The sequence below is a fragment of the Phytophthora infestans genome, genomic scaffold, assembly GCF_000142945.1.
Source record: "Phytophthora infestans T30-4 supercont1.2 genomic scaffold, whole genome shotgun sequence".
Taxonomy (NCBI): Eukaryota; Oomycota; class Peronosporomycetes; order Peronosporales; family Peronosporaceae; genus Phytophthora; species Phytophthora infestans.
This window is the reverse complement of record NW_003303757.1, coordinates 1,495,586-1,507,783: the sequence shown is the minus strand read 5'-3', so window position 1 is coordinate 1,507,783 and position 12,198 is coordinate 1,495,586. Positions and strand designations below refer to the sequence as shown.

Genomic DNA, 12,198 nt, shown 5'->3' with positions numbered 1-12,198 from the left:
TTCTTGCCTGGAACATCAACACAAACTTCAAAACCTGAACAAACTTCAAAACCAGTTTCCCGATAACGAACCACATATCCAGGACAGGTGACTGCACCCGTCCATACACTCGGTATTTTTGGCGGTGATTACAAGCTTTTTGAGCTGCTTTGAGGGGTTTCGCTTCCGATGAAGCGCCGCACACCGATCGCAGCAATAGCCACTACTCGACAAGACACTCAAGGTTGAAGGTGAAGCCCAGACACAATGCCCGAATCTCAGCAGGAGAAGATCCCTGTGTCTGCCGATGACGTGACCGTCGCCACCATCAAGCCACACAAATCGCCAAGCAAGAAGAGCGACTATCGGGTGCTCTGCTGCGGCAACTCATGGCAGGATCTGCTGATTATCCCTCTGTATCTCATCGGGGTCTACGCTCTTCTCGGCGCACTCTTTGCACTATGCACGCGTTCGGTACTGCAGACTGACGACACCAACACGGCACTCTGGGTATTCTTCGTCTTCTACGCGTTCTTCGTCTTCGTGCTGGCACTGGTGCTCGGAACGGTAGCGTACAACCGCAAGATGCTCAAGGCTCACGAAGAGGACGACCCAGAAGATCTATAGAAGCAAGAGAACCCACGCCCTCGGAAGCGCCTTTAGTTGATCATTGCTGCCGCACGTCATCTCCATCTTCCAGGCATTGAAACACAATAAAATTGCCCTTTCCATGAAAAAAAAACTGCTTCCGTGATTCATTACCTTGAACGCCGGGTTACGACCGGGACGAGCGTTGTTTGTCTTGTCTAGACGTTTGCTGCGGCCGATGACCCGTTGTATTGCCAACAGCTGCACTGACAGAGACCACATTGTCACCACGAATGAAAAGCTGCTTCACATACTCACGTCGAGTTCCACCAGCACTAGCAAATACTCGACGATTGCGCCGCTGATCGGCAGCAGAGAACACTGCATCACTCACGGGGCGTTTGTCTTCCCTCACTTGTCGCAGGAGCCTTTCATGAGTACTGAGTGGGATAAAGTCTTGAGTGACATCCAGCAGAACGAGATTCATGTGCTTATCAAAGGCCTTCAAGAAGCCAGAACATGTTCCACGCACGCTGTTAACTCGACGAATGACAACGAAGACCCTCATTCGTTCAAGGAAGCAGTGACGAAGAACTCGAAAGGGGCCGTCCAAGTAAGTTTCTATCAGCAAACACACAGCAGCACTGCACTCAATAGACAGTATCAAATAGAACAGTCACCAACCCCGATTTGTACCTGCAAGTTGTTCAAACAGCGACGGCGTAGCAGGAGCAGGAACTTTCTTCACTGCCACCGCTTTGGCTTCAGCTGCGGATGGGTTCGCCTTCTTTAATCTAGCTACAAGCGTCTGTCTGTTCACATCGGACTCGGGGAGCTACGGAGTTGACAATTCAATAAGTGAGACACCCCGTAGCTCTTCCAGCTCATAGTCAGACGTACCAAGTGTCGGCACTTTTGGGTATTGTCCAGAGGATAAGCCGCGACCACTGGCAGCTTCAATTGCTGTTTAGGCGTCTGAAGAGCCTTGAGAGCATCAAATTGGGCTGAGCGGAAGTCCAGCGGACTGTCCGTGGCCTTGGGCAGCAAATACGCCTCGAAACCCCTGTCGTACATGGCATTGGGGTATGACACTGGACCTGCCGCCTTGGTGATGTCCTTTTCTTTTGCAGTATCGCCAGCCGATGTAAAGTCTGGTGCTTCTCCGTATTTCTTAAAGAGTTTTGCGCATAGTTGACGCTCGCGACCGGCAAATTTGCGCACGATCTGCGCGCTGCGGAGTGACACAGAAGCAAACTAGGTCAGAATGTGAAGTGGAAATCATGGCATCTCTGCGCATCCGGCCGTTAGTACACTCACATGTTCTGGTCATTGCCTGGGTTGTGCTTAGCGTAGAAGGCGCGCAAACGTTCCTCCACGAGTGCAGCATCCATCGGTCCGGAAAGACCTAGGGGGTTTAATGGGTCGGGAATAATCCTTTAAATCCACCCACCCCACCAGCATGCACCTGGAAATAGTATTTCCGGCTATAATTTATTAATACACGAATCGACTTAAACCAATTAACCCATTCACCGAGGACCGTCTTTAACCCCCTCGGTTTCCTGAAAACCTGGGTTTTCCTGGTTTATCTGTCGGCGCGTTTCTATTGGTCCGCTTCGATAGCGGCACTACCGGTATTAATTACTACAATTCTAACGGTACAGACTGTAGAATCTACTCGGGTCAGTCGATATCTGGCGCAGCATGGCGGAACCGCAGGTGCAGTCGGCGATGCCGCTCTCCAACGTGCAAAAGCTAAAGCTACAGCTATTTCACCGCCTGCAGCGCCGCCACCGCGACGCGTGGAAACGTTACTGGGGATCGTTCCAGCTATACCTGGCAGCCAAGCTCTCGCTGGAAGAATTCCACTCGCTGGCCGAGGAGTTATTGGGGCCTGACAAACGTGCGTAGATCGTATGTCAATTGGTGGGTTTAAGGTGCTAATATAATGGTTGTCAAATGTGCGACTGCAGACTTGCACAATAAATTTGTGGTGGCGCTATTGAGTACGGCATACCAGGAAGTAGGCGACGGAGAGCTGCAACGATATCCACAGCTACCCTCTGCACCGCAACTGCAAGACCACAGAGTCGAAGGAGGAGGGGCGGCTGAGGTGCATACGGTAGCCAATGGAAGCCCCAGCTCGACGAGTAGTAAGGATCCATTGCTGCAAATTATCAAGGAGGAGGGAGCCAGACACGGTTGGTACTTGTGCTGCTCTTGGTTGGCACTTCGTTGCAGTTGGTTAATGTGTCGGGTGAAGATTCTGAGCAGCGTTTGCAAAACTCGCACACTATACATGGACGCAAGCGACCACACAGCACTGTTGCACCTGCTGACGACAGCACAGAGGAGTCCGGTGGGTGCGCTTACTGCACTTGTTGCTGCGTATGGCTGGTTTTGATCAATGCCAACTGATGAGTGCGATCGTATTTGTGTTGATGTGTCGCAGTAAACAAGCTCATACACTTGGATCGAGGTAAAGCACGGCACGTCCATGACCACCCGGACCACCACTCCGCCGAAATACTGATGGGCCTCGGCAAATGCGCTGCAACCACAATTAGTCCGTCATCGCCATCTAGCAACAGAAATTTCGAGCCGCGCGTATCTCCAGACAGCAACCAGTAGCAATGGCTGCGGTCGATACAAACTGTTTGCATCGTCGACAGAGTCCACTTCATTGCGCTGTCGCGAAGCAGAGTCGCGGGAAGCCGCGCCAGCCAGGTTCGGACGAGGAGGCAGACATACGCCCTTTATTTTATCACTTTTATGTATTACAAGCGTTGTGGCTCTGCGTAATGCAGACCAGAGACCGCGTTCAATATTCGTCAAACGCAATGCAGTTCAACCATGTCACAGATTCCTTCTTTCGCTTAACTTGTATTTTGTAAGATCATCCTAAAGTGCGAATACGAATAAACCTAAAGGGACGCGCCAAGCTTTTCAGACCTGTTCAAGATCCCTCTCGCGATGATGCACCAGAGCCAGCAGTCGAATCCATCGGTGGCGCTGCCCACCACCGTGCGCTGGATCCCAGACGCCGAAGTGAGCGTGTGCTACGGCTGCCAGCTATTGTTCGACTGGGTGCGTCGGAAGCACCACTGCCGGTGAGTTGCATGTTTGATCGACTTCTTTGTCCATTGCTTTTCTCAACTTTTCCTGTAACCTGTAACCTGCAGCTATTGCGGTCACGTGTTTTGCGAGCTGTGCACGCCACAGCGTAGTCTCATCCGTGAAGACCAGATCCTCACCAATCCAGAGCGCAAGTATTTGGCCGTGAACGCGCACAATCCGCAACGCGTGTGTGATGACTGTCATGCTCGTCTGGAGCCGGAGCAAGAGGAGCTTCGTACGCACGCCTCAAATTATGTGGCGGCTGATGGAGTTGTGCTTATTAACTTGTGCTGTTCTAGGTCGAACAATGAGCCACGCCGTGCAGCAAATGGAGGTGAAAGAGTCCGGACCTCAGAGGTTCTTCAACAGCCCCTACTCCTTCACTCTGCGCGAGGAAATCCGCAAGGCCACGTACAGCGTCAAGAACTTTACGTTCCAAGGGGTCGTCAAGGACCAGTCTATCCCCCTACCGCTACTCACTCACGCCAAAGGCATCGCTGTATGATTCTCGTTCAAATTCTACCGCGTACCGTAGTCTTTAACCTTGTGGCTTGCTTTGTTATCCAACTTTGCAGTTCCTGACGGTGATCAAGATGGGTTTTGTGTTTACGGGACGCATGGGAACCGGTCTCGTGGTCGCTAAACTGCCTGACGGGAGGTGGTCAGCGCCGTCGGCTATTGGCACTGCTGGATTGGGCTGGGGGCCACAAATTGGAGGAGAAATTACAGACTTCGTGATCATTCTCAACACACAACGTGCTGTTGAGGCCTTCTGCGCATCTGGACAAGTTAATCTTGGAGCAGAGTTGGGGATCTCTGCAGGTCCCGTGGGTCGTGTGGCCGCTGGAGCGCTGGAGGCAAGTGCTTCTATGGATGTAGCCCCGTGCTACTCATACTCACACTCAAAAGGTCTGTACGCGGGCATCTCACTCGAGGGCTCAGTGATCCTCTCAAGGCCCGACATTAATCGTTCGTTCTACGGCAAGACGGTGACGGTCCCAGAACTGTTGGGAGGAGTGGAGCCACCACCGGTGGCTGCTGCACCGTTGTACGAAGCCATCCGTACAGCGATGGAAAGGTTCGTAGACTCAAATGGCCGCCCACTAGCTCAGTTTGAAATCCTGACGCGTTCCTGTGTATTGTGGTTTATTTTTCAGCCCAGCCAATGGTGCCAATCGGGTCGCACGTAGCTCATCAGTTCCGGCTCAGCAGTACCAACCCACCGAAGCACCAGATCAGTCTTCTGTGCATTCACCCCCGCCAGCCCCACTTCCCGTTGCGTCTTCGTTGTTCAATAATGACGTCAAGCTATGAGTGTCAAAGGGCAGGCTGCGAAATTTCAGCATTTAATTTACTCATGCACAGGCAAGAGCGACAGCTTCAGTTGAAAGACAAGGCGTTCCTGCGACGTCTTAGGATGCAGCTTCGTCGTGTTGGCCTTTCATTTCTTCGCTATTAGTTCATCGCGGCGTCTAGCGCTGCGAAAAACTTCTCCTGCATTTGCCTAGCCTCACGAGCTTTCTGTAAATCAGAAACAAAATATCGTTCTCGCATGAGTCACGTCGTCCTGGTAAGAGTCATCACCAGCTCTTTCTTACCTCTGCCTGTTCCTGTTGTGCAGGAGTGAGCGTCGCTGCACTCGCCACTGCAGACGCATTTGCTATGTCGCCTCCGTTGCCTGCAGCCCTCGACCCGTCGGCGTTTTCCATCTTGACGTCGTCATCCGTTCCGACAGGGGAGGTTCCGTCAGCAGCAGTTGCGTCGTCCGTAGACTCGTGCAGCTCTCCATGCACACGTTCTACGGCTTGCCTCGACTCGTCAATGGTGCGACGGATGTCCCTGGCAGCATCTCGTCTCTCCTGCACCTGCGTCTTAAGCATCTGAATTACCGTCTCCCGCGCCTGATGGGGTCGGAAGGCGTTGATGAGGTTGTGCATGTTGAGGAAAAGCAGCTCCATGTCGTCTAGCTTCTCACTAGGCAGCACCAATAGTCAGCACGATACTGTTAATGGCTACTACGACCAGTACTCACTTGAACATGGCTGGTTTCTTGATGAGGATGTCCACGAGCTCCACGAAGTTGGCGAGTAGTGAGCGATTGATCCTATAGCCCAAAGCATTAGCCGCCTCCACTTGGTCGCCAATTATAAAATATCGCAAAGGTTACTTCTTCATTTCTGCCTTGCAGTCGACAGGCGCGCTATCGTCGTCCTCGCCCTGGGGTGCGTACAGCTTCTTGCCAGACTGGGGCAGCAGATCGGGCACAACGTCCTGTGTACTGTATGGCGAGCCGAACATGTGATACGTGGGTTCCATGGGCTCAGGGGGCGCTGGTCCACTCTTCACGCCGTCCGCATACAAAGCGAAGAACTTGGGCGGCGCCGGGAACTCTGACACGATCTCCGGCGCGGCGTCCTCTTGCTCTTCGGCCATTATTGCACTGGACAAATTGTGTTGCATACCTGAAAATTTGTGTATTATAATACTATCTGCATCATTTGGGATTGGACCAATTCATGCCTATTTATCGCCAATCCAATCAGCCACTACGGAAGCCATCATAGATATTCTTTGTCTTTTTAATACCAGTATCTTTTCAGAGTCCTCGAAGTACAGTCTTTGTGTGGCAATGCTGTCGGTGCTTCGATCTCGCATGCAGTCGGCGGTCGCTCGTTCGGCGACGAGAATGCAACATCGCGCTAAATTCTCGTCAACTTCTTCTACGTCCGAATCTTCGGGGTTCCGCCGCATTTGGGACACATATGCTTCGTTATTAGAGACCCACCCGCTGAAAACCAAGATTGTGACGGGTGGAGCCATTGCGGGGCTGGGCGACGTGGGGTGTCAGCTTGTGCTGGAGGGTGAAGACGGCGACGCCAAGCTGGACGTCAAACGCACTGTCATCTTCACATTCTTGGGCGGGCTTTTAATCTCACCCGTTCTCCACGTGTGGTACGGATTTCTGGGCTCGAGACTGCCTGGGGTCTCCACGAGTGCAGTCGCCAAGCGACTGGCGCTGGATCAATTGGGCTTTGCACCCACTTTTCTGCCGATAATCTTGTCATCGGTATTGACGCTTGAGGGGCACGCAGAAGACATCCCCGACAAGCTGCGCGCCGACTGGTGGCCTCTCATGAAAGCCAATTGGGTCGTCTGGGTGCCGGCTCAGATTCTCAACTTTCGCTTTGTACCCGGGTCTATGCAGGTTATCTTCTCCAATGTGGTGGGACTACTTTGGAACTCGTACCTGTCCTACGTGAGCCACTCGCAGGTTCCCAAGGCTCTTCCTGCAGAGGAGAGCGGCAAGGAGAGGGATGAGCTACCGCTCTGATTCGATAGCCTCTTTCAGAGATTGGAAAGAGGGATAGTAGCTAGACATCAACTGGCCTAAGGTTTGTCTAAGCTCTAAGTTTAATCGACGGAGGAAGTTAGCGCTATTTTTCTTGAGGACTTCCGAATGCATTATGCAGGGGTGATGCCAGATGTTTCCTCGCTGATTGAACGGTCTTAGTCATGAACGATGACAAGCCGATTGGCGGTGCGATTCGGTCACGAAAGCTACGCCGTCGGTGGTCTTGGTCGCTCTGGCTGGCGTTGGACGAGGAGAGATATGAGGCCGCTGGCGACAGCCAAATGGTGGCATTCGCGCTCTTTTGCGGCTCGCCGACGGCGTTGGGCAATTCCATTAAGTTATTGAACGGGTCTGACCCGCGTCTGCCAATGGCCTCCCTAGTTGCCCTGACAGGCCGGATCGTCGTACGCTTCTTCTGACCTTTTCGCTTCGCCTTCGTGTCGCTGGTGCTGTTGTGACTCAGCGGGACGACTTCGTATTCATTATTGCACTCGGAGGTTGCTAGCTGCAGCTGGAGCTTCTCGACTTGCTTTGCCAAGGTGGCCTTGTCTACTGCAAGCGTATTTAGCTCGAAATCCATTTGCACCAGATCAGCACGTAGACTAGCAATCACTTCATCTTGTGCCTGTAGGTGTCGTGTCTCGAAACCAGCCACACCAGTGACAGTGGCGTCCAATGCAGCCTTCAGCGTGTCTCGCTCATTCTGAAGATGCAACACCTGAGCATGAGCTGACGCTAGTTCCTCTTCCAATCTGCGGCAGTGCATTTGAGCCTTATCCAACGCCTTACGCGCCTCCATTCGGGTTTGGCTCGCACTGGCAATAGCAATCTCGAGAGTCTCTTTTTGTTGTTGATGTTGTGCGAGAGTTCGAAGCACCTGTTCGTGGGCTTCACGGTCATCATTTGCCTGTCGTTCGTCCTCCAAGCGTTGTGCCACCATCCGCGCACTTTGTTTGAACAAGGCATCTCTCTCGACTCTCAGCCCTTTTATCTCGCGTTCAAGACCAGCATTTTTCTGTTGTAGCGCAAGTTGCTCATCTTCAGCCTCCTTGCGCTCTCGCTGACGCGTTTTCTCTTGATTTTCCATGTGCGCTGCCAGCACTTCGACGTCTTCCTGTAGTTGACGACAGCGCTGTACGAGAGCATCACGATCCTCATCACCCATGGCGAGTTGTGCTTCAAGCTCACACTCGCCACGTTCGTGATCGTTGTCGTTGAAATTGTCAGTTGAGCTCTCACATTCAGGGGAGAGAGCACTTGTTGCAGACCCACTGGGCTCGATGAACTGTTTCTTTGCTGCAACGAGAGTGTCGAGATCGAGAGAATGGCCATTTCGCTGGTTTGAGGGCGACTGGGTTGCGTGGCGGTGCTGAGCCCGTGTCTGTGATGAAGAGAAATCCATCCTGGCTCTGAATGCAGTATGGTCAAAATGCGCAATTCACTTCAAAAAAGAAAATAGAACCCAAAAATAGAATCTGTACCCATTTTGATGGTCGCAGAATTTTGCATAACTGATCTTGATGCATTCTAACCACTTCACTAGCCACGACTTGGATGTACGCCGCATTCTCTTTTGCTTAGACCCACTGATCTCACCTCTTTTTGTTCACCTTTTGAAGCTACTCGAGTCTTACATTCATGACTGCATCGACCAGTTGCCCAAACTTCCGGCCGCCACGGATGCCGCTGTGACGGGTGCCAGCGCTCAAATTCCCACCCGCTGCTCGTCCTATCACACAGTGTGCACCAATATGCTCAAGGAAGTGATATCACTCTTGTCACTCTTCTCTCCGCGACTGTGCCGTCTTATCGGACAGGTCTGGGACCTCGCATCGCTCAACGTGTTTGTACTGCTACAAGTGGCGACTACAGCGTTGCAGGAGGCCCAGCAGCTCCGCGACCAGCTCGCGTTTGCTGAGCGTTTCCACACAGAAGGTCTACAGCGACAGTCATCTATCGTCCAGCGATATGAGGACGACCTTGCCCGCCAGCGAGTGAGCGAACAAGGTCTGAGAGCTGAGCTACAGAAGGTTCGCCAACGTGCCAACCGTCTCGCTGTGGAGAACGGACAACTACATCTCGTCGTAAATCGAGTTCTGAATGCCCACGACACTATGGAAGCAACTCGTTACGACAGCTCCAACTCTGTTGAACACGTGGTCGCACAAGAGTCCAACTTCTGTGAAGACATCGCTGCAGTTGGAGACGTGGAGGAGCGTGAACTGTACGGAGTTGATGAAGACTCCTTGACACGCATAGAAATCGTGCATCCCATTGAAAGCTATTCAACTGACTTTGAGCAGCTTTTCCAGGCACTTTTCGAGGGAGAGGACCGCAATACCCGAGTGCTAAATGAAATGGACCGCTTCATCAACTCGACTGCCGTGGCCTTGCTTTGGCGTTATGGCTCAACGGAGGAAGAGCATCAGCTGATGCATCGAATGCTGAGTGCAAGTACCGTTGGTACACAAACCGAGGGGGTATTCCGTCAGAAGCCATCACATTGGAAATCGGAGAGTGAAGACTATGAGTCCGATAACGAAGGCATACATTCTCATGCCCCCATCCAAACCCATTCGTCGATCCAGGAAGAGTACGAGGACGAAGATAGTCAACAGCTACAACAGTCAGTGAACCTCGAAGTTTTGGCAGTCACTAAACATCAGGTGATTCCAGCCACTCTGCGAGCCCAACTAGACTCACGACCTCGAGTACAGCGCGTTCTGGAAAAGTCTCAGCTCAACCGCATTTTGTTACGACTATATCTCGAGAAGCTCGAGTGTGATGCACGGACTTTACGACGGCGACGAGTATTGAGTGCCAATATTGCTCGTTCCGGAGCTGATACACCCTCTTCCGATGACCACACAGTGTCTGTAGCCGTTGTCCGAACACCACTTCACCGGTTCATGAAAGAGTTTTTCCTCGTACGCTACGAAGTGCCAGCACTGGCTGATTTCCACATGATGGAGATCGTCAAGAGCTGTTTCTACTACCACGAACAGCTGAAGATCGCTCATCGTCGAGGAGCAGCAGTCGATGGCTCCACTTCTCTAGTTCACTGTCTCCCAGCAATGCCTGAAAAACTAATCCAGCGCATTCAGCACAGTACACACCAGCGCCAACACCACGATCAGACAGCGATGCATGATCATCTCCAAGATCTCCAACAACAACAGCAGTTTGATGCCTCTGACATCCGACTAGCACTTTTCAGCCGACTCTGCGAGCTCGTCCCCTTCGACGTCGGCGGATCTCCTGTTGATTCCACGCCAATTGGTGGAAATGTGTCGGCTTGTCTACTGAATGCAGTTGTAGATGTACTGGGTGACATCTTGGAGCTGGACCCTTCGGTGCCATCCCTCGCTGCGGTGGAAGAAGTCCCGACCGAAGCAAATTGGGGACTCCCTCGTGGTTTAGCAAGCGAGTTATTAGCGCAGCATTTCCCGTTTATTGACCAGGACATTCTGGAAGATACCAACGCTTGGCTTACACGACTTGCCCCTGTGCAGCGATTAGACTCGATTGAAGACACCGGTTCAGCCGATTGTATCGCAGTAGACGTCTTCCTCGCACTGTTTGCAACCACATGGATGAAATACGACCAGCGACTTGAAAGCAAACTGCGCGAGAGCTTCCGCCATCAGCTGTTGCTGTCATCACCGTTTGCTAGGACGCAGTTGGCAGACGCACAGGCTGCACTCAATACCACGAGACTTGAAATTCGAGAGGCTTCGGAACCCGACAATGAGGTCATAAGGGAAAGGCCAGTTAGCCGGATGAGCACTCGACGCTGCAGCACAAATCTACCGACCTTGGCACTTGGAGCAACAGCCATTACGATGCATTCGTCGCCACTTGAACTGCTCACTCAGGCTTGGACAACGCTTGTGAACGAGACACTGTCATCATTGGATATGGAAGAGCTTGAAAACACATTTCGAGGCTTGCTCGAAGCCAAACACCTCGATTCCAAGCACCGTCATGTTAAGAAAGAGATTCCAGAGCCGACGGGGTCGCTAGGCGGTGTGACCGAGAAGGAGTTCGTTTTCCACACATTACAGGTTCTTCGGCGACGGCGCAACAGCTACGGACTGCGCACCAACAGCAGACGACCACCCCGTTATGCAGCGTACGGAAGTCATCTTCTTGCAGCAATCGGTTCGGACGAGATGCCGGTTCTTCTCAGCTCGCTTAAGCCAGGACTAAACAGCGACAGCCTTGCGTACGTTAGCAAATAGCTGGCTGCCAACAAGAAAACAAAAAGCTGGGTCAAAATAGTTCATGGCGTCACCAATTATAAAGCAAATCGTTGTACTTGCGATACTGCCAGGCCCTGCTTATCTGTTTGACTTGTCACTTCATCTCAGTAGAATTTACGCTTTAACGAACACCATCGTCTCAGGACGCGTAGTCCACAGTAAGCCACGTTCTGGCACGAAACACCACAACGGGCCAGCGAAAGGAGGACACAAACACTTTTCCTTTAAATATAAGGGAAGACGGAGTGGCTCCCGCAACCTTAACGTATCAATGAGATGTCAGTTCCTGTCAATATCCCAAGTAAACCAATGCAGCAATAGCAATATGAGAGCGCCTACTTTTGTAGGTTCGATCATGAAGAAATGTTTTATTGACGACGTACTTTCAGTCTCCTTTTCCTTCTTCGCCATGTATCTTACCCCCCTAGTGGAGTCTGGTGTGCGTCTGTCAGTCCGTCCGAGGGTAGGGTTCTAAAATGTAACGCAAATACGCGCGTTCTAAGCGCAGCGAAGGCGGCGTCTATTCGCTAAAATGCTGCCGAGCGCAGCGAAGGCGGCCCCCATTGGCTAAAATCGGAATTGTGTATTTTACACACTATATGTGGACTACACATCGTACTTAAAAGCGCCGCCTAAATTATATTTTGCTCTCATTTCCAGCTGCGGTATGCAAGGCCACGCAAAGGGCGCTGTCTGTGTACGCGTTAGTTAGCATAATTAAAAGGCGCCGATAAGCACACACGTAATATATCGTCGTAGGAGCTGTTGAAAAAAAGTGTAGGCTTTAGTGACTTATATTACGGCCTCAATCGAAACTTTAGTACTTATTGGATATAGAATGATGTTTTAGGCTTCGTAGTACTGTTGTACTAATTTAACTTACAGTATTATTTTTATATT

The 12,198-nt window shown here is 51.7% G+C and overlaps 8 protein-coding genes across 8 annotated transcripts; 5 read left to right on the top strand and 3 right to left on the bottom strand.

Moving 5' to 3' along the window:
- Positions 1-246: 246 nt before the first annotated feature.
- On the top strand, positions 247-606 carry PITG_01441 (uncharacterized protein; the record flags this gene model as incomplete). The annotated part of the gene is made up of 1 exon (XM_002908060.1): positions 247-606. One exon carries the CDS (start codon positions 247-249, stop codon positions 604-606), a length of 360 nt encoding a protein of 119 aa, XP_002908106.1.
- Positions 607-754: 148 nt separating this feature from the next.
- Positions 755-1,958, bottom strand: PITG_01440 (uncharacterized protein; the record flags this gene model as incomplete). Its single annotated transcript, XM_002908059.1, has 5 exons — positions 755-1,188; positions 1,264-1,402; positions 1,468-1,602; positions 1,660-1,798; positions 1,885-1,958. The coding sequence occupies 5 exons, from the start codon at positions 1,956-1,958 to the stop codon at positions 755-757; spliced, it is 921 nt and encodes a 306-aa protein (XP_002908105.1).
- A 303-nt stretch (positions 1,959-2,261) lies between these two features.
- Positions 2,262-2,906, top strand: PITG_01439 (uncharacterized protein; the record flags this gene model as incomplete). The annotated part of the gene is made up of 3 exons (XM_002908058.1): positions 2,262-2,470; positions 2,541-2,768; positions 2,878-2,906. 3 exons carry the CDS (start codon positions 2,272-2,274, stop codon positions 2,904-2,906), a joined length of 456 nt encoding a protein of 151 aa, XP_002908104.1.
- Positions 2,907-3,474: 568 nt separating this feature from the next.
- PITG_01438 (uncharacterized protein) lies at positions 3,475-4,770 on the top strand (the record flags this gene model as incomplete). Its single annotated transcript, XM_002908057.1, has 5 exons — positions 3,475-3,677; positions 3,750-3,919; positions 3,984-4,183; positions 4,260-4,700; positions 4,753-4,770. The coding sequence occupies 5 exons, from the start codon at positions 3,541-3,543 to the stop codon at positions 4,768-4,770; spliced, it is 966 nt and encodes a 321-aa protein (XP_002908103.1).
- Positions 4,771-5,139: 369 nt separating this feature from the next.
- On the bottom strand, positions 5,140-6,117 carry PITG_01437 (mediator of RNA polymerase II transcription subunit, putative; the record flags this gene model as incomplete). The annotated part of the gene is made up of 4 exons (XM_002908056.1): positions 5,140-5,205; positions 5,283-5,658; positions 5,717-5,788; positions 5,852-6,117. 4 exons carry the CDS (start codon positions 6,115-6,117, stop codon positions 5,140-5,142), a joined length of 780 nt encoding a protein of 259 aa, XP_002908102.1.
- A 182-nt stretch (positions 6,118-6,299) lies between these two features.
- PITG_01436 (uncharacterized protein) lies at positions 6,300-7,015 on the top strand (the record flags this gene model as incomplete). The annotated part of the gene is made up of 1 exon (XM_002908055.1): positions 6,300-7,015. One exon carries the CDS (start codon positions 6,314-6,316, stop codon positions 7,013-7,015), a length of 702 nt encoding a protein of 233 aa, XP_002908101.1.
- Positions 7,016-7,118: 103 nt separating this feature from the next.
- On the bottom strand, positions 7,119-8,194 carry PITG_01435 (uncharacterized protein; the record flags this gene model as incomplete). The annotated part of the gene is made up of 2 exons (XM_002908054.1): positions 7,119-8,108; positions 8,165-8,194. The coding sequence occupies 2 exons, from the start codon at positions 8,192-8,194 to the stop codon at positions 7,119-7,121; spliced, it is 1,020 nt and encodes a 339-aa protein (XP_002908100.1).
- A 362-nt stretch (positions 8,195-8,556) lies between these two features.
- PITG_01434 (uncharacterized protein) lies at positions 8,557-11,277 on the top strand (the record flags this gene model as incomplete). The annotated part of the gene is made up of 3 exons (XM_002908053.1): positions 8,557-8,592; positions 8,656-9,853; positions 9,917-11,277. The coding sequence occupies 3 exons, from the start codon at positions 8,557-8,559 to the stop codon at positions 11,275-11,277; spliced, it is 2,595 nt and encodes an 864-aa protein (XP_002908099.1).
- Between the last annotated feature and the right edge of the window lie 921 nt (positions 11,278-12,198).